Genomic DNA, 23,885 nt, shown 5'->3' with positions numbered 1-23,885 from the left:
AGTGACCCTAGGCTCCGTGAGTCCCCAGGGTTTGCTAAATGAGAGGCCGTCACACTGCCTAGCAGTCAGTGTAGAGGTTGGCATGTTGAAACTACAGTTTTTATGGCTAAAAAGGAAATAGTGATTAGGAAGGTGGGAGTCACGGGCTTTTAAAACTTGAGATATGTTGAGTACCCCTGATGTGGAAATCTAATCTGAAATGCTTTTAAATCCAAAAGTCCGCTCTAAAAGTTAGATTTGGGATTTTCACATTAGGGACAGTTAACCAGTTGAGCCCGTGCAGACACCTCAGGAATCAGGAACACTTCTGGTCCCTGTAGTTCTCTGGACAAGAAACACTCAACTTATATGAAGTAACTTCTCTTTCAACAGGAGAAAATCAAGTTTATTTGTTCTTGTCGTTGAGGATTTTAGTTTGATTTTGCTAGATAAACAAAGACGACACATTTACAGAGTCCATCTTGCTTCCTGGGAGGCAAGAGGGTCAGGGCTCCAGGAACTGCCCTGTCCTCATCTGTGTCCTATCCTGCATAGTCAGAGCCCATGAGCTGACAGTATATAGCGTTTCACCCTTAGGAGGAGGGGCTCACTAGACGTGTTTGTTAAGAAACATTGCATAGTGTTAGAATTCGGAAATTAATAAGCGATCTATTACACAGGCTGCAAAACGGGAACTTGAACGGCAGCGGCAACTTGAATGGGAGCGGAACCGGAGACAGGAGCTCCTGAATCAGAGGAACAAAGAGCAGGAGGGCATTGTGGTCCTGAAGGCCCGGAGGAAGACTCTGGAGTTTGAATTGGAGGCGCTGGTGAGTGCGGCTCTCCTTCCTCGTCCTGCACTGAGACCTTAGACACCACACTCACCCTGCTGTCTTTCCTTTATTGAAGAATGACAAAAAGCATCAGTTGGAAGGAAAGCTTCAAGATATCCGATGTCGGCTGACGACCCAGAGGCAGGAAATTGAGAGCACAAACAAGTCTAGAGAGTTGAGAATTGCTGAAATCACCCACTTACAGCAGCAGCTGCAGGTGAGCTCCGTGCCTGCGTTTTAATTCATTCGCTTATTAACAAAGGTTCACCATCCACCATTCATGAGGCACTGGGGGCAAGGAGGAAGTAGGTCAGGTCCTTGCCTGAGAAGTGACTTCCAAGTAAACTAACAACTGCTTTTCTGGACAGTGCTCTGGGCCAGGCACCTGTGAGCCCAGAGGCCTTAGCGTGAGTAACCTAGCTGACGCTCTCTGTAGGGGGGAGGCCGGGGGAGGGGGGAGGCACTAACCATGTAAGTAAAGTATGTAAGGGTTGAGTTTCTCTCTCCCACAGCGCTTAGGACCAGGGCTGTTTGAGACTCCAGCTTTTCACTGGGTGGTGGTGGTGCACGCCTTTAATCCCAGCACCCGGGAGGCAGAGGCAGGCGGAGCTCTGTGAGTTCGAGGCCAGCCTGGTCTACAGAGCAAGATCCAGGAAAAGCACCAAAACTACACAGAGAAACCCTGTCTCGGAAGAAAAAAAACAAAAAAGATTCCAGGTTTTCTTTTTTTGACTTTAGAATATTTGCATACGTATGCTGAGTATCTTAGGGCAAGGAGCCCAGTCTAGACATGAACTTTGTTACATGTGTGCCTTACATGCAGACCCTGAAAACCTTTTGTGGTATTTTTAGTGTGTTTCATGTTAACTATCATGCAAGGTGTTGAATTCTCCTCTTGCTCTTGTTCAGAGTGTAGCGTTTAGTCGTGTCAGTCTCATGTGTTAACAATTTCAGCTCATTCAGGCTGCACAGGTCGTTTGAATTCTGACCTGGCTGATGAGAGCTGGCTGTCTTGTCCAGTCCCGACCATCCAGTTCATACCAACTGCTTGGAGCAGATGGGTGTCAGGTCAGGACTGTGGTCCATCGGTGGGATAATTAATGGGGTCAAATGTTTCAGGAGATACGTGAAATGACCGCGTAGATGACCAGGTGGGGATTCAGTGGAGTGCTGTTAGCACTTCCGCCTCCATTCTACTGCCTGTCCAAATCTGTGATGTGATCACTTGCTTCCTATCACAGCCTGAACTGTAGGGTGTCAGTGAGTGTTGTTGTTATCTGTAGGTTGTCAGTCCTTTAAATACTTCTCCGTCAGGCTTTTTCTCTCAACATGTTGGCTAGGGGATTTAATTGACATGGAGTGAATAAGTAGGTTCCTTTTTAATCTCTAGGTAGCATTCCACCATTTACACAGTTGTGGAGTTTAAAAATTTTTTAGTACAGTTTTATTTATTATGTGTGGCGGGGGGAAGGGGGTGCATGTAGATGTGAAAGACAGCTTGTGGGTATGACTTCTCTTCTACCATGCGGGTTCAGGTTGTTAGGCTTGGCAGGCTGTCCCACTAAGCCGTCATGCTGGCCTCAGTTTGGGATTTCTCTTCTTTCTTTCTTCCTTTCTTCCTTTCTTCCTTTCTTCCTTTCTTTCTTGCTTTCTTGCTTTCTTGCTTTCTTTCTCTCCTTCCTTCCTTCCTTCCTTCCTTCCTTCCTTCCTTCCTTCCTTCCTTCCTTCCTTCCTTCTTTCTTTCTTTCTTTCTATTTTGTTTTATTTTTTGTTTTTCTTTTATGAGACAGAATTGCTTCTGTGTAGCTTTTGGAGCCTATCCTGGAACTTACTCAGTAGACCAGGCTGGCTCGAACTCACAGAGATCCGCCTGCCTCTGCTCCAAGTGCTGGGATTAAAGGTGTGCGCACCACCACCTGGCTTTTGGGATTTCTTACGAGTAAAACTGCAATGAGAATTTATGTGCAAGTCTTGTGTGGAATATGTCTTGCTCTTGGGCAAGTTTTTCAGCGTGACTTGCTGTTCATCATGAGTTTCACGAGCAGCTGTCAGCGTTTGCAAACCGCTGTGTTGTTGTTTTTCTGCGTGTCTGAAACCTCTGCTGTGATGACTTAGCGCCTGCTTCAGGACCATATTTTGTTTTTTTTGGAGCAATTGTCACTTTGAGTGTCTCTTGCTTTCTGTGTTCTCAAGTTCTCAACAGTGCAGATTTGCATGTACCCTCTGAACTTTGACTAGCCTGCTTCACTATGCATCCTTGATCTCTGCTTTCTTCCAGTGTGCATTTTATCATTTTGTGTTGCTTTTCTAGGGGGCAGATGTTTTACATTTGATAAGGGTCAGTTTGCTAAATTTTCCCTTGGTTCTAAGAAATCATCGACTCCCGGTGAGATAAGTCCGTCCTCTGCTTCCTTTGAGGACTTCCTTGTGTGTGGGTCCAGTCTATCACCAGTTGATCATTGCATGCAGGTTCAGATAAAGGTTGAGACTGATCTGTTTCCCACACAGAAACTCGGTAGCGTTTGTTGAACTCTCCTGGGTAGCTGTTGGGAGTTAATCGAATCTTCTTGTATAGGTCTGTTCTGGGTTGTGTTCCTTGCTCTCTGTCCCTCCTCCCAGTCTGTTGATAATTACGGCTACGTAGTGTGAACTCTATGATTATCCTCCCTTTTCCCTTCTTTTCCTCTTTTTCTTATGTATATTCTTAGTTCTTTGTATTTCTCCATTAATTGTAGGAATAGCTTGTTAGGTTTTGTTTAAATAATTTTTTTTTTAATCTTAGAATTTTGTTGGGATTTCATTGCATTTATAGATTAATCTGAGAAGATTTGTCATCTTAACAATATTGAATCACATGGCCTCAGACTCTGTGTCATTACATGTTTCAGCAGTATTTTTTAGTTTTCAGTGTACAAGTGTTAAGTCTATGAGAGTTTCCTTGCAGCCAGGCAGGCGGTGGTGGCGCACACCTTTAATCCCAACACTAGGGAGGCAGAGGTAGGTAGATCTCTGAGTTCAAGGCCAGCCTTTCAGGACAGCCAGACTACACAGAAAAATCCTGTCTCAAAAAGACAAAGAAAGAATGAAAACTGTATTCAGTAGATAATAAAGCTATTGAAACGTTCTGTTTCTTCTTGAGTCTTCTTGGTAATGTGTCTCGTAATTAATTTGTTCAGTTATTGAAATGATCAAATATATATTCATGGAGGTGTTGACAGTGTCTCTTCTCTTTGTCAGTCTAGGTCCCTACTGGTGTGCTTCCTCCTTTCCTGATGGCAGCCATTGCATCTGTCTTCCACTGGCTCTGCTTCTCCGTCCTCCCTCCCTCCTCCTGCTCTTCCACTGGCTCTGCTTCTCCGTCCTCCCTCCCTCCTCCTGCTCTTCCACTGGCTCTGCTTCTCCGTCCTCCCTCTCCTCCTCCTGTTCTTCCTCTGGCTCTGCTTCTCCGTCCTCCCTCCCTCCTCCTGCTCTTCCACTGGCTCTGCTTCTCCGTCCTCCCTCCCTCCTCCTGCTCTTCCACTGGCTCTGCTTCTCCGTCCTCCTTCTCCTCCTCCTGTTCTTCCTCTGGCTCTGCTTCTCCGTCCTCCCTCTCCTCCCCAGCTCCCCTTCCTCCTTCTGGTCTCCTTTCTCTGACTTTCATGACCTACCTAGCGGGAAGCTTATTGGTTTTATTGATTTTTTTTTTCTTTTTTGTTTTGTTTTTGATACAGGGTTTCTCTGGGTAGCCCTGGCTGGCCTGGAACTCAGGAATCCCCCTTCCTCTGCCCACTGAGTGCTGGGTTTAAAAGCATGGGCCACCACCCAGCTTTGTTGATTTTTTTTTTTTGTTATTGTTTGTTTGTTTTTTGTTTTTTCCAAGACAGGGTTTCTCTGTGTAGCTTTGCGCCTTTCCTGGATCTCACTCTGTAGACCAGGCTGGCCTCGAACTCACAGAGATCCACCTGCCTCTGCCTCCCGAGTGCTGGGATTAAAGGCATGCGCCACCACCGCCCGGAAATATTTTTCAAAACTCTTTTCTATGTTGATTTTTCTCTGACATGTCTTTGTCATACCATCAACTTAAACTCTTTTCTTTATTGTTTTCTTTCCATTTACTTATTTGGGGTTAATTTTTACTTTTTCTGGATTTATTAGCAGGAAGCTCAGATAATTTAATTTAGGCCTTAATTTGTTTCTGATATAAATATTCTGAGTTGCAAATGCCCTTGCCACAGCTATAGTTAATACCCTGTGGGGTTTTAGACATTAATGTTTTCATTTATTTATTTTGCTATTTCTTTGATGGGCTAGATGAGCTTACGCTGCTGTCCATCACTCAGTAGGGAGTGGTCTCCTCCAGATGTGCTTGTGTGAGTGCACACTAGGCAAACCCTTTTGAGTTGCACCTTGGCCCTGGTGACCGCTGCCGTCACGCAGTAGGGAGCGGTCTCCGACAGATGTGCTTGTGTGAGCTCCTTTCTGCCAGTTGCTTCATGTGCTTGAAAGTCGTCATCAGTTTGGGATTTGGGACCATCATCTTGTCAAGTAGCCAGTATGAGATGTTCATGCCCAAAAATTGTTGTCAAATATTTTTATAAAATCACTTTTTTGAAGTATATTTTTCTGTATTGTAGCCTCTTTTCTTTATTTATTATTTATTTTAGGTGGGGACCTCAATCTGTAGCCCTGGTTGGCCTTGAGCTCACAGAGATCCACATACCCTTGCCTAGTGCTGGGAATAAAGATGTGTGCCACCACACCCTGCCCTGGTAGCTTCTTTTATTGACTGTTACTGAGAAATCATAAAATATTACCCAAGGAATTTAGGGCAAAGGCCATGTGCTCAGTATGCTGGTATTTTGACTGAATGTTTTGTGACTGAACACACTTATTCTCACCCACATAAACGTTCACTTCTTGGTAAATGCAGATCCTGAATAAGTGGTGAGGGGAAGGGCAGCCCGTGCTCTGAAGAGGGAAGGCTCACAGGCAGTGAGTGCAGCTTCCTTTGCCCCTTGCACGCACTCAGTCCTGTGCTCTTCGTATTGCTGTGATACAGTTTTAAGACGATTAACTTTAAAACAAAAATGTACGTCTGAGGGTCTGTGTGGATATGTACCCTTGAATGCAGTGCCCATGGAGGCCAGAAGTGTAGAACTCTCTAGAGCTGGAGTCACAGGTGGTTATGAGCCGAGTGCTGATATGGTGGTTTGAATAGGAATGACCTCACAGACTCACGTGTGTGAGTGCTTGGCCCATAGGGAGTGGCGCTACTAGGGGGTGTGGCCTTTTTGGAATGGGTGTGGCCATGTTTGAGGAAGTGTGTCACTATGGAGGCAGGCTTTGAGGTTTTATATGCTCAAGCTATGCCCAGTGTGGCACAGAGTCTTCCTTCTGCTGCCTACAGATGGAGATGTACAACTCCTAACTCCTTCTCCAGCACCATGTCTGCCTGCATACTGCCCCGTTTCCCACCATGATGATAATGGACTGAACCTCTGAGCTGTAAGCCAGCCCCAGTTAAATGTTTTCCTTTATAAGAGTTTCTGTGGTCATGGTGCCTCTTCACGGCAATAGAAACCCGAACTGAGACAGCTGGGGATCAACTTGAGTCCTCTGCAACAACAGCCCTGGGTCATCTCAACCCCTGAGCCATGTCCAGCCTGGGTTATGCATTTTAAAGTGTTGTTTGCATGAGTGAGACAGTCTCAGTGATTGGAGCCGGGTTCCTCTTGATGCTTTTTCATCTTGGTCAAGAAATGAACTTGAGGGTGGGTTGGTAAGAGGCCTTGCCTGAGGGAGAATAAGTCAAGGAACAGCTGCGTGGGCTTTGCTCCCTGGGACAACGATGTGCTGTGTATTTTGATTTGTGAAAGCCTTGCAGTGGGTTCCTCATAGCCTCAGAGCTTCCTGAACCCTCTCTATTGAGGAAACCTACCATGCAGGCCGATCCCACAATTCCTTCTGCAGACGCTGGTGTGTGTCCACAGGTGGCTCCCAAGGGACTGACTGGTTCTGAGCCTCTGCAGGAAACTCTTAAGTAAGGCATTTTTTTCTCACAACAAGAGTCATTTTTCTCCCGAAGGTAAAAATAAATGTCAAGTAAATCAGCAAGGCTGCCAGTTACTAAAGTGACTACAAGATCATTTCAACTGAACTTAAACAAACACTGTGCTTGGCACGTTACCCGTCAAAACTCCAAATAGCCCAGTGTGGTTTTAGCTTTTTTCTTATGCCAGTTTTAAAAAAAAGAAAAAAAGGGGTTGGTTCAGGACTCCTGTGTTTAAAATTCCTGTGTGATGGAAAAACCTGGGTGGCATCTAGCATTCTAGTTGTGACAGATGCCTTTCTGAGTTCTGTGGCCAACTTCAGGTACGCAGTGAGCCTCAGTGCAGTGCTAGTGAGTGTCAACACGCAGAACAGAACGGTGGGGAACTCACTCACAGCATCTCTGCTGGATCGCTGCAATGAAGAGGTTTTGAGTTCCTCGGAGACCTCCTTGAATTGCATTTTTTTTTTTTTTTTTTTTTTGGGAGACAGGATTTCTCTGTGTAGCTTTGCGCCTTTCCTGGAACTCACTCTGTAGCCCAGGCTGGCCTTGAACTCACAGAGATCTGCCTGGCTCTGCCTCCCAAGTGCTGGGATTAAAGGCGTGCGCCACCACCGCCCGGCCGAATTGCATTTTTTAAAGCTGATAAATATCCAGTGTCTCAGCAACCACGTAAGCAGAAGCAAGGGAGCGGCAACTTCACTTCATCCTAGGGAAGAGCACTGGGGTTAGTCCGTTCCTCGGTGTGAATGGCATCAAATGCGTGAAAGACGCGGGGTGAAGTTGGGGTGTCTGGGGACGAGGACACCGGTGCTGGCTTATCTGGGGCTCAGGCGCTCGTCACTCACGCTCTTTCCCCCTCTCTCTACTAGGAATCTCAGCAGATGCTTGGAAGACTTATTCCAGAAAAGCAGATACTCAATGACCAATTAAAGCAAGTTCAGCAGAACAGTTTGCATAGTAGGTATCTTACTTATTTATATATTTCTTTTGAGACAGGGTTTCAAAGCCAGCACTCTGTCTGCCTTAGCTTCCTGAGTACTACAAGGTGTTTTCTTTTTAAAGCTGACGACCTTTTCCTCGGTGCTGGCATTGATTAATCCTCCGGCTCCGTGCATGCCACGCACTTGTTTTATCACTGAGTAGTTAGTGTTTGTCCGCAGGAATCCCCTCCAGAGTCATGAAGGTTGAACATGTTCCTCACTGCCAGCCAGCTAACGTTCTGTCTTGTATGCTCTTCTGAAATAGGAGATTCACTTCTTACCCTCAAAAGAGCCTTGGAGGCAAAAGAGCTGGCCCGGCAGCAGCTGCGAGAGCAGCTGGACGAGGTGGAGAGAGAGACCAGGTCAAAACTACAAGAGATCGATGTCTTCAACAACCAGCTGAAGGTGACTCGTGAGAGAGAGAGAGAGAGAGAGAGAGAGAGAGAGAGAGAGAGAGAGAGAGAGAGAGAGAGAGAGAGAGAGAGCATGCCCTGCCCCGTGATGATGAGGTGACGCTGAATCCCAGGTGGTTCAGAGCAGTGGTCCAGGCCTTCGGACAGCGCATGCCATGGCGCCCTCAGTTGTCCTTACCTTCTTTGACATCTGTAAGTTAGGCCTGTGTGATTGGCCCTGCTCCACATTATAGTTTTATGAGTTTCTTTCCTTTTGCCTGCATATAACCACACCACCTGCAAGAGTGAGGCCCAGTGTGCTCTCTTTCGTGTGTTCAGATGCTTTTACTTAAGACTGAGATTTCCCTGCCCTTCCTTTCATAGGGTGAAGTGTAGACCTGTGTTGTCACCCTTCATTTTGAAATGCCGTCTAACTTCCCTGTCTCCTGGGGTCGTTGCTGCTGTCTCTAGCATGGCTGTTGGCGGCTTTGACACTGCGACGTAACTCCGGGAAACACCACAAAAAACCCTCTCTTAGTGTGGTGTTCTATTGTCTTAATAGTGTAGACTCACGTTGAGTGTGGTAGTATACGCCTTTAATCCCAGAACTCAGAGGCTGAGGCAGGTGGATCTCTGTGAATTCAACGCCTGTCTAGTGTACAGAGTGAGTTTCAAGACAGCCAGAGCTACATAATGAGACCCTTTCTCGAAAAAAGCCGAAAAATAAAATAAAAAGTTAACTCAAAACCAGGATAGAAAAACTTGTTTCTTATAATAATTATTATATATTATTTTATGTTCTTATAAGAAATGCTTTAGTTTTCTACCTTAAAATTCCTTATACTTTACTATGTATGGGCCATTTAGTTTCTGATACTAAGAAATAAAATGCCTTTACTACTAAAAGAGCATTTTAAATTAGCATATTTGAGATTTTTTTGTTACCCTCTGGATTGAGAGTCCATGCCAGATTGTCTAGACATCCAAGTTAAAATATTTGTGCAGTTCTTTCAGCATTGGGTAATGAACGTTCTCAATCGTACAATTCCAGGAAAGTGCTCACCCTTAGGGAGTACTGTTTAGCCAACTTAGTGTTTTTCTTCACATTACTTTCATGTTTAGCTTGTGTGTGTGTGTTCTGTATTTGAGCACATGGAAGTATGTGTGCCATATCAGTATTGGAGGTGCATCTGTGAGTTCTCCATCCACATGTACAGTCAGAATGCTCCCGTTTGCGCCTATTGTAAGTTTCCACTGTTTTAAGCAAGAATAATCTAACACTGAAGCAATCTGACGACGCTTTCCAGAAGTCCCCGGGTGTGTAAACCACTGAGCATTACTCAGCTTCTTCTGAACACAGAAAGGGCACAGTTGCCGTAATGTTGATTACTTTTCTAGAAGTTTGACCTAAGACAAGTTTCAGATGTTAGGAATATGTTCTAGGCAAAGACTTTGACTAATGCTCAGAACTGTGGATTAAATGGCATTAGTGATCCCTTCTGTTGCCATTGCTAAAGAGAACACCCGCAGGAGGGTTGAGTTGTCTTGTGACTGGTGTTTAGCTGATGACGCCTGCGGTGTCAGGGCTTCTCAGAGGCTGAGTTTAGCTTCCCCACACACTGGCTCTTTCCCAAATATGCTTGTTTTAAAATTATAACCTTTTATTCTGCCTTTTTAATTCTTCCTTTGGCTTTTTATTAACTGTAAAGTTCATCAGGCAAATGCAGAACATAGCTGTGTTGTTTGTAGCTTGACATCCACTTGCAGGGTCAGGTGAAGGTGTTAGATGGTCTGAGGTTTGTTGTTCTGGAATTCCTCTGAAACCTGTAGGAACCAAAACAGAAATGTTGTTGAAGAACCAAAAGATTTGTAATTTTGTTGAGCCAACAGAGGAGCTGAGTTAGCATTTAGTTTCTTTGTGGCCTCCTGCTGTTCTTCTTTATTTCCACCCCACTGGAAGATACACAAAGCACTTTCTCTGACTTCAGAGCACACATTCATTAGCAACCATAATTCCTTGTAGGGATTAGACCGCAAGGAGCCTCAGCCTGAGTCTCGTGTTTCTCTGGGCCCTCTCCACACAGCAGTGCTTCCGGAGCGTCTGCATCAACGGAGGGAGATTTACTTCTTCTTGTCCAGTCGGCCCACGCATCTAGCTGGCCATGCATCTGCTGTATTCTCGACCATCCTTTCTCAAAAGAAAGCCCGACAATAAATTAGGCTTTAGCAGATTTAATTCATGTTCGTGAAGTTTGTGCATTCACTGGAGACGTGAAGCTGTTCACTGTCTGGGCAACTGACAAGGCTTTAAAGTGAGTTGCCTAGGACACTGAAGCCGTGTGGAACAGTTGACTCACATGTGAGGATCTGCCTGTGGTTAGCTGCTTGCTTACCTTCACACGGACTCACACCTGGTTTGATTTTGTAGGCCCCAACAGGGGATAATCAGAGTCCAGTTTAGCACCAGTTTGTCAAGTGTAAGACAGCACATTTGTGGGTATAAATGTGTGTGGTTTTATGGTGGAGAAGTAAAAACTAAGGATGTTGATTATTTTTTTTTATAAATAAATAACATAGTCACATAATCTAGTTTGTTCCTTCCTCTAGAATGTCTGCTTCAGATTCAGTCTTCCTCTGAGGGCTTTTCCCATTTTCTTTATTTTAAGAAGAATTGCATATCTGTTTTCTCTATCTGATAAACAATGTGGAAATTCTCAAGTTTTTAATAAAGAGAGAACAGTGTCTTGCTATAGGCAGATTAGCAGGCCTTTGTTTCATATTGGAATCAGAGTGTCACAGAACTACGAAGCAATAGCTCAGTGACAGAGCATTTGCCTAGCATGCATGAGGCCATGGGTTCAATCCCCACTGCAAAATAAATGAAAAATTGGTAAATTAGCGTGCTTAGAATTATAGCACTGCTAGTGACTTCAGGGTTAGCACATGTCCTCAAACGCTCGACCTTTACACTCTCTTCTGTTCTCTTGGAGATGCAGGCTCCTTCTCTGCTTTCCCATGCTTCTAGATAGATACCTCATGACTGTAGTGTTTCTGTAGTCCAAAGACTATCCCGGGGCGGAGATGGCAGATAGCCCAGCGGTAGTGGGAGCTGCACCTCACCCTCTCTTCCCACAAAGGTTCCAAGATGGTCTTAGTTTTGCATCACCCCCAAGCCATGGACTTTGCTTTTGTTTATAAAGGAGAGGGCGGGGCAGAAGTACAGCACCCAGACTCCTAGGGACTGATTTGATTCCTGATTTGATGTGCCTAAAATTCAAGACTCAATAGATTTGATGGGAACTCTAAACATCAGCCTCTGGATGGTTGATGGTCAGATGAACCAGCCAGCCAGCACATGACTACATGACTACCCAGATTCAATAGCCAGTGTTGCTGCCATAAGTTACTCTTTCCCTCCCTCCCTCCCTCCCTCCCTCTCTCTCTCTCTCTCTCTCTCTCTCTCTCCCTCTTTCCTTCCCTTTTTTTTTTTTTTTTTTAGGAACTCACTGTCGGGCCTCTGCTTCAGAAGTTCTGGGCTTAAAGGCATGTGCCACCATGGCCAGCTGCGTCACTACTACTTAATATCTTCATTCAGTGTCCACATTTATTTACCAGAAATTTCTGTTTATAAATGTGTCTTATATACAACAACCATCTCAAATTCGTGCTCTTGAAGCACCGATTTTGAATTATTTAATTGTAACTTCCTTGTTATACCTCGATTTACAGGAAATCAAGTTTCAACTTGATTAGACAAGTCGTGGTCTGAAGGGCACGTAGGGACATGCATCTAATGCCTGGGGCTCTTTAACGTGCAGTGCTTAGAGAAAGCACTGTGAAGAAGCCAGCCTTTCTAGGACCTCCTTGTCTGTGGCCATGTTGGTAGTTACTGAAACAGCTTGTGAGGCTTGTGTTTCCCATTCAGAAGCTGAGTCCTTGTTGGTCCTGTCTCGTGGCTGTGTGCTCCTGAACATATCCTAACATGTAAACAGTTGAAGGTTTCTTTCTTCCAGTCAGTGGCAGTGGGGGAGGCCGTGTGGAGGAGCCTTGCAGTTCTCCTGGCCACGTCGTCCACTTAGACTTCCTTCTGAAGTCTCCATGCCCTCCCTACCCAAGCAGTCCTTCTCAGGCTTGGATGATGGACAGCTCTGTGCTTCGGGCTGCACTCCAGATTCGTGGCCAGGGTCTGAGATAGTGTTACCAGGAAGTACTGAGACATCCTGCTAATATTATGATCGGGCCAGCAAGTTGTGAGGTGCAAGCACTAAGTCATGAGCAGGACAAGGTATTGTAGTCACTTTATAATGGACAGTTTAGATCAGTCATTTAGATCATTGAATGAGTATAAAAATGCAAAAGAGGCCAGTTAGTTTGTCTATGAGGATTTTTTTCAGCATGTACGGGCAGAGTTGTGATTGGTGTATTATTAAAAAGTGGACAGTATTTTATTTCTTTGTGAAATCTGAGTATGTAGGGAAGATTCAGAACTAAGAATCATGGTCAGTAATATACTTAGGAAATTTTGCTTCTTACTTCAAGTGCAGGGTCATCAGAGATTCTGTCCATGATGGCAGCTAAGACCTGAGTGGGTGTGGAAGCGAGTGAGGTGCTCGCTTAACTAAGGCTTGTGTACTCTTGGTTTCAGACACGGCTTCCATGGCAGGCTCACTCACTGTGAAGGCAGTGAAAGACAGACTGTTAGCAGCAAGGGGGGAAAGAGAGAGCTGGAGAGAGACCCAGAGAGCAGAATGAGAAGTCAGGACAGAGGCATGCGGAAGGGAACAGTGATGGAGAGAAAAGGATCCAGAAAGAGGAGCTGGAGAGAGAACCAGAGAGCAGAATGAGAAGTCAGGACAGAGGCATGCGGAAGGGAACAGTGATGGAGAGAAAAGGATCCAGAAAGAGGAGCTGGAGAGAGAACCAGAGAGCAGAATGAGAAGTCAGGACAGAGGCATGCGGAAGGGAACAGTGATGGAGAGAAAAGGACCCAGAAAGAGGGGCTGGAGAGACTGACCCGGGAGAAAGCACACGTGATGGCTCCTCCATGACAGATAGACGTCCGTCTGCTTCACAGTTGGCCGTCTCCCTTTGTTCAACGTGACCTTTTATTTTTACATACATGTCCTTTGGAAAAGACCTCTTCTGCCTAGAAATAATAAAGTCCTTTAACTGATTGCTTTTGATTGTGGCCACTTCATACAGATTCCTTGAGCATGAACTACTTACTAGACTGCTCCTCAGATGCAAACCAGACAGCAGGCATTATGTATTCTATTTCACATCACACCAGCAGGCTGATTTGGTGGTTGATTTTCTTAGGTAAAATGTGGGCTGCTTCTGTGTGAGGTTGTAAAATATTTAAGAAAAGGTTAGCAGGTAAAGGAACAAAGACAGTCTCCTGAAAAGGTTTCTTCTGCTCTGTATCCTCATTTGCCCAACAACTTTATGCTGTAGAGGCGGCACGTACCTACTGTAACAGCATGTTTCCTCACGTAGGAAGCGGAGACAGTTGGGGGGGGGGGAAGGGAACTCAGATGTTCAGGACAAACTAAGTCAGGGTTCTCTGTCTGGAAACAGCAGAGCACTGCAAGGCTCCTGGGTGAGGACTGCTTCTTCGTGTTCCTGTTGTGACGAGCACAGGGTCAGACGCCTCCCGTGCTGGCTGGCTGTTAGGTGTGGGGAGCAGGATTGGTGAGTGCTGACTTCAGTTTAGAAGGAATGTTCTGAACATGGTTTTTAAACATCAACATACACCTTCTTAGAATTTAGATAACAAGTTAAAAATTCTTTATGCTCTTCCCACTTTTAATACATCACATGAATGAACTTGATAATTTGGAGTTAAATGGAATGTCTGTTTTCCTTGGCCATGTACATTTCTATGTCTTGAAATAATTCTTTTTTAATTTTTCCATCAAATTTAAGTTTCTGTATCTTCTGGGCTCATTAACTTCTTTTCTCTTTTGTTTGTTGGATCACTTAATTGGGAAATATTATTGTAGCTTAAAACTCCAAAGAGGGCCAGCGAGTTGGCTCAGTAAATAAAAGAATTCAATCCCTGGAACTCACATGATAGAAGCAGAAAACCAGCTCGCGAAAGTTGTCCTCTGCCTGCCATGTATAGCACACACAGTAGACAGACAGACAGACAGATAGATAAGTAAATGTTAAAAATACAAAACAAGTACCTGGGATTTCTCATCTTGCTGCCAAGATTAGTGTCGTATAAGATTAACTTAATAGTAATAAACTTTTTAGATTTGTGCTGTCAAGTTCAGGAATGTCCAGTTAGTAGTCAAAAGTATGTTTTTGCCTCTTGTCTCCAAAGGACAACCTACAGCACAAACAAAAAGCAAGATAATCCTACAAAGTTAGCTGTCTAGATTAGCAAGCGCATTTCCTTGGGTGCCAGTCTCTCAGCCTCTGTTGCCAGTTTGTTTTTTTCCAGTGTGGGCATTTGTGCAAGGTCATCTCTATGGAGAAGAACCCTGAACATCATTCAGGTGAATATTTCATACTTTAACAGTACTCCACGCAATACAACATTTTTGAGCCTTAAGCCTGAGTGAAGGAGAAACTGTCACAGTAATTAAGTGATTCTGTGCCCCTTGGGATGGCCATAGAACAGCCGTCTTCGGTGAACTTGACATTGAGCCATGTCCGTCAATGGGAAATTAGCTGAGTCTTCGTGGATGTTCGATTAGTCAAGCATACTGCTTTTGAATTACTTCGGCCACATGCCATAGGATGTCCAAAGATGTTTTATGACTCAGCAAGCTTAATTATTCAAGAGATGAGTTTTCTCATTTGGGCCCAGGGAAGAAAATTAAAAGCAAGCTGATCTTTATTTTATCTTTAATACAAAACAGACCTTTGCCAACTTTTAAGTTATGGTTTGTAATCTGTGTTTGATCAGAGACTCTTTGAGACTCTGATAAATGCGTAGAGCCTTCTCTACCTGGAGAATCCCCGTGCACCCCAAATGTGCATGCACTTGGACAGCCTTCACAGGGCCAACGCTTTTTCATGGACTCTGGTTAAGATGCATAAGCCATTTATCTTTGGAATTCTGCTCATGTTATTGGTAATAAAAATACTATTTTAGCCAAGCATGGTGGCAAAGGCTTTTAATCATAGCACTTAGGAGGCAGAGGCAGATGGATCTCTGAGTTTGGTGCCAGGTAGGACTACATAGACTCTGTCTCAAAAACCAAAAAAGGACTTTACACCATATGTGTTGCGTGTGTCTGTTTCCTCGACACTCATCAGTTTGAGTCTGGCAGACCCCTTAGCCCAGGAGTCCAGGGTCTGCCTGGCCAGGATAGGCAGTCATTTATCCTGTAATAAAATTTTCTAAATCTCATAATTTTTATTTATATCCTAAATGTTTTATAACTTTATGGCTGTTATATAATTATTTGTGGTAAAATGTAACTAGTGGTTCCGGAATTCCTGTTTAATGATTTCTTCTTCATTTAGGAAGTGGGCTAGCAACCAGATGTGGTGACATGTTCCTACCATTTCGGAGTTCAGGATCATCCCCAAGTACATAGTGAATTTGAGGTCACATAAAGACCCTGCGTCAACCCACCCTCACCTTACCCCACCCCCTAAAAAACCTGGAAATAGAGCTCCATGGTAGGATGCTTGTGTAGCATGTACAAGGCCTTGGGTTCAGTCCTCAGCACCATGGGGATGGGGCATATACCATATTAGAAGATAATATTGCCTGCGTGTCTACTGTAAAACATTTCATACCCTTGAATGAAACTAATTCAACAAAAACCAACAAAGTTACACACTACTATCGTGTTTAGCCACAAGATTATATAATTGTAATTATAGTGACTAGTTTTAGAAAGAAAGAAGTTAATTTGAGAAAAAGCTACAGTAAGACACTGCCTGTTGACACCTTGTAATTTCTTTTTAGCTTTGAAGTAAAGAAGTGTGCTAAGGTGTTGTTGTTTGTTTTGGGCTCTCTTTAGGAGGCCTGCCACCCAGCTCCCAGATAAATCACACATGGAGGCTTAGTCTTACTTAGGAATGCCTGGCCTCGGCTTGGCTTGTGTTGCCAGCTTTCCTTAACTTATCCCATCTCCCTTCTGCCTCTGGGCTTTTCCCATTTTCTTACTTCTGTAAATCTCACTCTTACCCTGTGGCTTGCTGTGTAGGCCCTTGGAGTCCTCCTTCTTCTCTGACTCCTAGACTGCCCTCCCAGATTTCTCCCTCTATATATTCTCTCTGCCTTCCAGCCCCGCCTATCCTTTCTCCTGCCTTGCTATTGGCCATTCAGATCTTTATTAGACCATCAAGTGTTTTAGACAGGCACAGTAACACAGCTTCACAGAGTTAAACAAATGCAACATAAATAAAAGTAACACATCTTAAAATAATATTCTACTACACTAAGAGGCGTGTGCATTTTATAGAGATTTTGAGGGTCACTTCAGTCAGGCTGCCTACCAGGAAAAATTGATAAGTTAACAACTCAACTCCATATTTGCTACCTTAATTTTCCCTTGAAAGATTGAAAAGGCTACTTTGAAATAACTGCGTTGACTCCAGTCTCCTTAGTGGTTTGAAAAGAGAAAAGCCAGACTCTTTCCCTGCGTGAAAGGACTGTTCTCATTATGGTGAGGAAGGAAAGCCATTCACTACTTTTTAGTGCATATTCTGGCTGTGTACAAAAGTCATTCTGTTAGAACAGTGGTTCTCAATCTGTGGGTCTCAACCCCAGGGTTGAACGACCCTTTCACGGGAGTCACCTAAGACCATCCTGCATATCGGATATTTACAATTCCTAACAGTAACAAAATTACAGTTGTGAAGTACAACAAAAATAATGTTATGGTTGGAGGTCACCACAACACAAGGAACTGCATTAAAGGGTCGCAGAGTTAGGGTAGTTGAGAACCACAGCCTTAGAATTAGGAATCCTCTACTTTTATTGTTTCATACTATCTGAAACTCCCAAATCCAAAGGGAAAAAAATAGGTCAGAATGCCAGCCAGGCCTGTTCAGCTCACCTCTGTTTCCTTCAAGTTGACTGTGTGTCTCGGCGGTGTTTGACTTTCGTGAAATTGATAGTAGAGCATCTTGGCCGTTTCCCAATCTGGTTCATGAGCCACCAGAACCTGCTGTTAACCTTCTCTGGCATCTGTTGTTATGGTTCCTAAAAACTCCGTTTCCTTGGAGACACTTGAGGCTGCAGCCTTACTTTGACAGTTCTTGACAAGTTCAGCCTGACCTGTGATGATTCTGAATTTATGGTGCAGTTGTGCATCAGACTTCGTTTTTAAAGCTGTTTCATTGGTGTGTTTTTTTTTCTCTTGGTTCTCTAAATTACTTCTTGTTACTTTTTCATTTTGTGTCTCTTGCTAACACATCTCTAGCTCGTTCCATCTGTCTGGATTGGTTTGCCCATTTACCAGCTTCCAACCTCAGCCTGTTTCCTTGAGTTCAATGCAAAAAGGAAATGTGCATAATTCTTTAGAAAAATGAAATGCCTTGATTTGTGCACATGGTCTGTCGGATACATTGGGACATCATGGCCAGTGTCCATCCCAGATTCACAATACCTGTTGTAAAATATTTTGAATGTTATCCTGCTAAGGATAAATGAAATAAGAACTTGTTTTTGTTGTTGTTTGGTTTTTCAGGGCAGGGTTTCTCTGTGTAACAGTCCTGGCTGTCCTGGAACTCACTCCGTAGACCAGGCTGGCCTTGAACTCACAGAGATCTGCCTGCCTCTGCCTCCCAATTGCTAGGATTAAAGACATGTAACACCATACCGGGCAAGAACATTTATTTATTTATTTATTTATTTTTATTTATTTATTTATTTATTTATTATGTATACAGCATATGTAACTGCAGAAGAGGGCACCAGATCTCATTACAGATGGTTGTGAGCCACCGTGTGGTTGCTGGGAATTGAACTCAGGACCTCTGGAAGAGCAGTCAGTGCTCTTAACCTCTGAGCCATCTCTCCAGCCCCAAGAACTTTTATTTTTAAAATGCATAACTAGGGAATGAAAAAGATAACTTGATCAGTAAAGAGCTTGCCACATAAGCATGAAGACACACAAGCCTGAGGACCTGAGTTCAATCCCCAGCACCCACTTAAAAAAAGTTCAGTGAGATGATGGTTCAGCCAGCTCCGTGAGAGACACTGCCTTAACACACAGGGTAAACAGAGCTGGAGAGATGGCTCAGTGGTTAGTAGTTACTGCTCTTCCAAAGGACCTAGCACTCACGTGTCGTCTCAAACCCCTCTGTAACCCCAGCTCCAGGGGATCCATTGTGCTCTTCTGGCCTCCATGAGCGCCAGGCATGCATGTGGTGTACAGACATACATGCAGGCACAACACTCATGCACATAAAGTAAAATTATTTTAAAAACCAATGTGGACAGCTCTATGGGACTAACAACGCCCATGTCAGACTCTGGCCCCCACATGCCCGTACCCACACATGCACTTGTACCCACACATCTCCCTGACCTCATGTGCATACACTGCAAATAAGTAAATAAATAAGATGATGCATCCAGTTTCCTGAGCACCAGCCTAAGTTTCCCCTGTCCTCCTTATGCTTACAACACAGAAAACGCGAATTGTGCTGTTGCTGATGAGGTCTCCAAGGAGGGTAAGATGTAAATCTTCCCGTGGTGTCTGTGGCCTCCGATAAGGCCTCTGCGCCGAGTCGGTCATGGATTAGACGTCCCGTGTGTCCTCGGGACTCTGGAGTTTGATTTAGTGATCCTCCCACAGTTGGTCCTTTTGTGTGGGTGACACTTGACTTTAGCCGAGAATGCTTAGATGAATTGATCTCCTCTGCTTGTCTTAGAAGTACCAGCTCTAAATCGGCAACCAGATTATCCATTCATGTTATTGGGGATTATTACTTTTCATTAAAAATTACTGTGGAAGCCACTGTGGCTGAGTTTTTGACATAATGCTGTGAGGCTGGAAGGTAATGAGAAGTGGAATTCTTTCTCCCCCTGAGAGTTGACTTTTCCATGACAACTTCAGTCACAGTTGTGCCATCTTTACTTCCCAGTGGCCTTTCTTGGATGCCTCTGTCCCCTCCCTAGCTAAAGCCCTCATCCTAGGTATCCTAGGTATCCGTACCCCAGCAGCTGTATACCTAGAGCTGCTGTCTCAGGCTCGCCCACGCGCGTCCTGCCCAGCTCTCCCCACAGAGCCCCTTCCCTCCCATCCTCCCTCATAGCTCCCTCTCTGCCACCCCGTTTCCAGTTAAGCCTGTTGTCTCGTTGGCACCTCTCTTAGGAGGGACTGAGCCCATGGCCTTTGTGTACACTAGGCAGAAGCCACCAAACCACACCCCCAGCCTCGTGTGGGTTCTCAGTTCTAGGTGCTCACACTTAGGATCCGAAGTGCTTTGTCACGTGATTTGTTCGGTTTTCAGGAGTCTGGCAGGACATTTCGGTTGTTTCTTGGGGTTGCTATGACGGGAGGAAACCAGATCCCAGGAGATCACCATCGAATTGGAACTTTTCACTTGGAAAGGAGCTGCTGCTTTGGTGTGGGGCAGGTGACAGCTTCAACGTGGCTCCTGTGAGGACAGAGGCTCTCTGATAGATGTGATTTGAAGGAAAATAGCCCCCACAGTGTGTGTTGGGGGGTGAAGCCCTCAGAGCAGAGAGCCCTCAAATCCATGGACTCCAGTCTGTCGTAATAAGGAGCTTTTGGGTTTTTTTGTTTGTTTGTTTGTTTTGTTGTTGTTGCTGATTTTGGGTTTTTGAGACAGGGTTTCTCTGTGTGGCTGTCTGTCTGTCCTGGAGCTCACTCTGTAGACCAGGCTGGCCTGGAGAGATCCACCTGCCTCTGCCTTCCGAGTGCTGGAAATTTTTTTTAAAAGATTTATTTATTTATTATGTATACACTATTCTGCCTGCACGTATGCCTGCAGGCCAGAAGAGGGCACCAGATCTCATTACAGGTGGTTGTGAGCCACCATGTGGTTGCTGGGAATTGAACTCAGGACCTTTGGAAGAATAGCCAGTGCTCTTAACCTCTGAGCCATCTCCCCAGCCCGGAAATAAAGAGTTTTTAACAGTGGTTGTGTGGGAAGTATTGTGTGTGTTTTCAAAGCTAGGGGAATTTGCTATGGATTAGTTATCATAATAACTATAGTTTTATTCATAAATCAACCTATCCTAAACTAGTTGTCCTCCCGTACTCTTGAGTCTTCTCCAGTCCAACTCCCATTGCCCTTCACAGGCGGAGTCCTTTAGGAGCAGATCCTGGCGGTGGGGGTGGGGGAGAGTGGGGGGTGGGGCTCAGTGGTACGGCATTGCCTAGTGTGTGCAAGGTCCCAGAGTCAATCCCCAGCCCCGCAGATAAGTGAATGTCTTGAGGAATGGCATGGTGTGCTGTGGCCTGCTGGGATATAATCTGGGACAGTGACTGGTCACCAGTCATGTCAAAGTGTAGTGATTTCAGTTTCCAGGTGAACATTTGTCAACCCTGAAAAGTCATCTGCCCGTGTCCAGGGCGTGGCCACTGTGAAATGTTGCGAACTGGTCAACAGTTTGTGTGCATCTGCTCATGTCTTCCCTAAACTGTCCTGATCCCTCCTAGGAGCTGAGAGAAATACACAGCAAGCAGCAGCTGCAGAAGCAGAAGTCCATTGAGGCAGAACGGCTGAGACAGAAAGAGCAGGAGCGGAAGAGCCTGGAGCTAGAAAAGCAGAAGGAAGAGGCTCAGAGGTGAGGCCTTCCCCGGGCTGCAGTCCGTTCTGTGTGTGGGGGCAAGCAGACGCGCATCTGTACGTCTGTGCAGATGAAAGCGCCCCTGAAGTTTCTCCTCAGTCCCAGTCATCTGCTGTGTAGATAATGGAGGTAGACTAGGAAATTAGGACACTTGGTTAGCTCATTTGCATGCCAATGACCAAAATAGGTTTCCAGTTCACAGCCCTTTAATGACAGTGATAGTCAAAGTTGCATGGTTTGAAAGCAAAGCCCCTGAGCTTGCTCGCCACACAGCTTCTCCAGCAGGACTAGGACTGTGCCTCCCAGGCTCCTTTCTTCTTATTGCAACTGCAAATTAAACTGGAGGACAAAAGGCGCAGACTTGCCATCGCTGCTTAGGACACAAACATACCTTTGTCTGCTTCTGTTCAGATGTTTGTGCCCGTCGTCTAGTATTTTTCCAAGTAACATTCTGTAGTCATAGAAATTTGCTTGTTACCTTTTGGTGTCTCTGATTTTGTTCATGGGTGTGTGCTATTTGAAATTCAGTTGATTTTAGAGTCTGGGAAATGAGAATGACCAGATGTCCCAGGGAGATGCTACGGATTATAAGAAACGGGTTATTGGAACTGCACTGAAAAGAGGGGACACTAGACATGGTGGGGCGAGTCGGTGACGGTGGGCACCGAGTTCAGTGACACTCACAGGAACCTCCGAGCCTGTTTGCGCTTGTACGTTTTTTATTTTTAATGCCAGGGAACTCATACCCGTTTGTTAGACTGGGCGTTTTTCTGTTTTGCTTTGCTTGGTTTTCCTTTAGAGTGGGACTCGTTCTATGTCTTGATTAACTCGAACTCAGCATCCCCCCCCCAACTTAAAGCTATAGGGTTGGGTTTTTTGTTTTGTTTTGTTTGTGTGTGTGCGCGCCTTGCGCATTCAAAGAGGTTTGTGTGACTTGCATCTGTGGAGAGCAGAGAACCTCTTGTGAGAGTAGGTTCTCTTCCACCATGTATGTTCTGCGGATCAAACTTAAGTTGTCGATCAGGTGCCTTTATCAACTGAGTCATCTTCCTGCTCTCCAGTGTTGTTATAGTTGATGAAATGCTTTGACTAGTGCAGCAACATGAAATTACATTCCTACAGAGTATAAATAAACTGAAAATGTACTGTAGCAAACACCATCCTACAAATAGACTATGCACTACATATTCTAACTAACTGTATGAGTAAATAGTACCCCCGCTTCCCCCTTATCCCAGCACTCGAGCAGAGCCAGGATCTCTGTAGTCCGAGGCAGCTGGCTACAAGTGAGTTCAGGAAAGCGCAAAGCTACGCAGAGAAACCCTGTCTCGAAAAAACCAAAAAAAAAAAAAAATAGTACCCAAAACTTACCTTCCTAAGTCTCTTCTTTTTTTACCCTCTAATAAATGTACTTGGATGCTTTCTGGAGGTGGAGGGTGCTACGACAGAGTTTCTCTGTGTAGCTGTGGGACTCCCTATGTCAGTTATTTGATTGTCCTCTAATAAATGGACTTTAATGCTTTGGGGGAGGGTGGGCATTGAAACAGAGTTTCTCTATGTGGCATGGCTGTCCTGGAACTCACTCTGTAGACCAGGTGGGCCTGGAATTCACAGAGATTCTCCTGCTTCAGCCTCTGTATAGTGCTGGGATTAAAGGCAAGCGCCACCACACCTGGCCTTTTTGTGCTTTTTAAAAGACATTTTATGTATACTAGGGTTTTTTGCCTGAATGTATCTCTGTGCACTGTGTGTGTGTGGTGCTCTCAGAGGCCAGGAGAGGGCATGGGAACCTGTGGCTCTGAAGTCACAGATGGTTGTAGCTGTCATGTGACTGCTGGGAACCAAACCCAGGTCCTCTGCAAGAACAGCAAGTACTCTTAACCCCTGAGCCATTGCTCCGGCCCCAGATGTCAGTTAATCTATTCACCTTCAGGTTTGGGAGCAACATGTATGCACGTCAATGTGGTGCCTTCTGCATGGGGGACTGTAAGACTCTTGTAGTTATGCGCTCACTTAAGCAGTGCCTGTTTGCAGAATGTAGATGTCAAGTTTTCATCAAGTGTATGTCCATCTGGGTTCTGTGGCGTGGTTTTGGTCTTGGTTTTTGTGGTTTGATAACAGTTTCAGTATTGAGATATACTTCTTCTTGATCTTAGAGCCACTTTATGAAATACATCACAGTTTTCTTTCTGTGTTTTTAAATCATGGGATTTCATTTTGCTCAGGGCCAGAGAAGCCATTCTGTGGATTCCATCGTGTGTGTGAAGAGCAGATTCCCTTGATGTCTAGCAGCTCCCTGACTAGAGGGGCTTCTTGACGAAAAGCGGGGGCAGGACTGTTGAATCAGGGTTGCTTGCTGTAACTGAGCGTCTCTGTTGGCAGACGAGTTCAGGAAAGGGACAAGCAATGGCTGGAGCACGCACAGCAGGAGGAGCATGCGAGGCCTCGGAAACCCCACGAGGAGGACAAACTGAAAAGGGAGGACAGCGTCAAGAAGAAGGAGAGCGAAGAGAGAGCCAAACCGGAAGTGCAGGACAAGCTGGGTCGGCTTTTCCATCCGCACCAAGACGCAGCCAAGCCAGCTGTCCAAGCACCCTGGTCCAGCGCAGGTATCGGAAGGGGCGGAGGCTGTGCAGTGGCCGGGCTCTCGTGTGATGGCCCAGCTCTATCAGAGCCACCTCCACATGTCTGCTGTGTACAGTAGACACACAGTGTACAGTAGACACACAGCTCCCCAGAGCCTCTGAGCAGGGTCTGTGCCTGATCGTGACCTTGAGTTCTCTTGTTGTGAGACAGGTACTCACTGTGTAGACAGGCTGGCCTCAGACTCACAGAGACTTGCCTGCGTCTGCCTCCTGAGTGCTGGGATTGAAGGCGGGTGCCACCACTCCCAGCTTGCTTATGTTAATATCAAGGAGATGTCTGTCCCTGCGT

At 45.2% G+C, this 23,885-nt stretch overlaps 1 protein-coding gene across 1 annotated transcript in view; it reads left to right on the top strand.

Moving 5' to 3' along the window:
• Positions 1 to 23,885, top strand: part of Itsn1 (intersectin 1) — a 137,671-nt gene that overhangs the window by 40,027 nt on the left and 73,759 nt on the right. Inside the window, 6 exon segments of the mRNA XM_037209640.1 lie at positions 660 to 809; positions 889 to 1,029; positions 7,713 to 7,800; positions 8,089 to 8,228; positions 20,821 to 20,948; positions 23,334 to 23,560. Of these exon segments, the coding sequence (XP_037065535.1) occupies positions 660 to 809; positions 889 to 1,029; positions 7,713 to 7,800; positions 8,089 to 8,228; positions 20,821 to 20,948; positions 23,334 to 23,560 (874 nt within the window).

Source organism: Peromyscus leucopus, chromosome 12, assembly GCF_004664715.2.
Source record: "Peromyscus leucopus breed LL Stock chromosome 12, UCI_PerLeu_2.1, whole genome shotgun sequence".
Classification (NCBI taxonomy): domain Eukaryota; kingdom Metazoa; phylum Chordata; class Mammalia; order Rodentia; family Cricetidae; genus Peromyscus; species Peromyscus leucopus.
The sequence above is the reverse complement of the archived record's forward strand: the minus strand, read 5'-3'. Positions and strand labels throughout refer to the sequence as shown.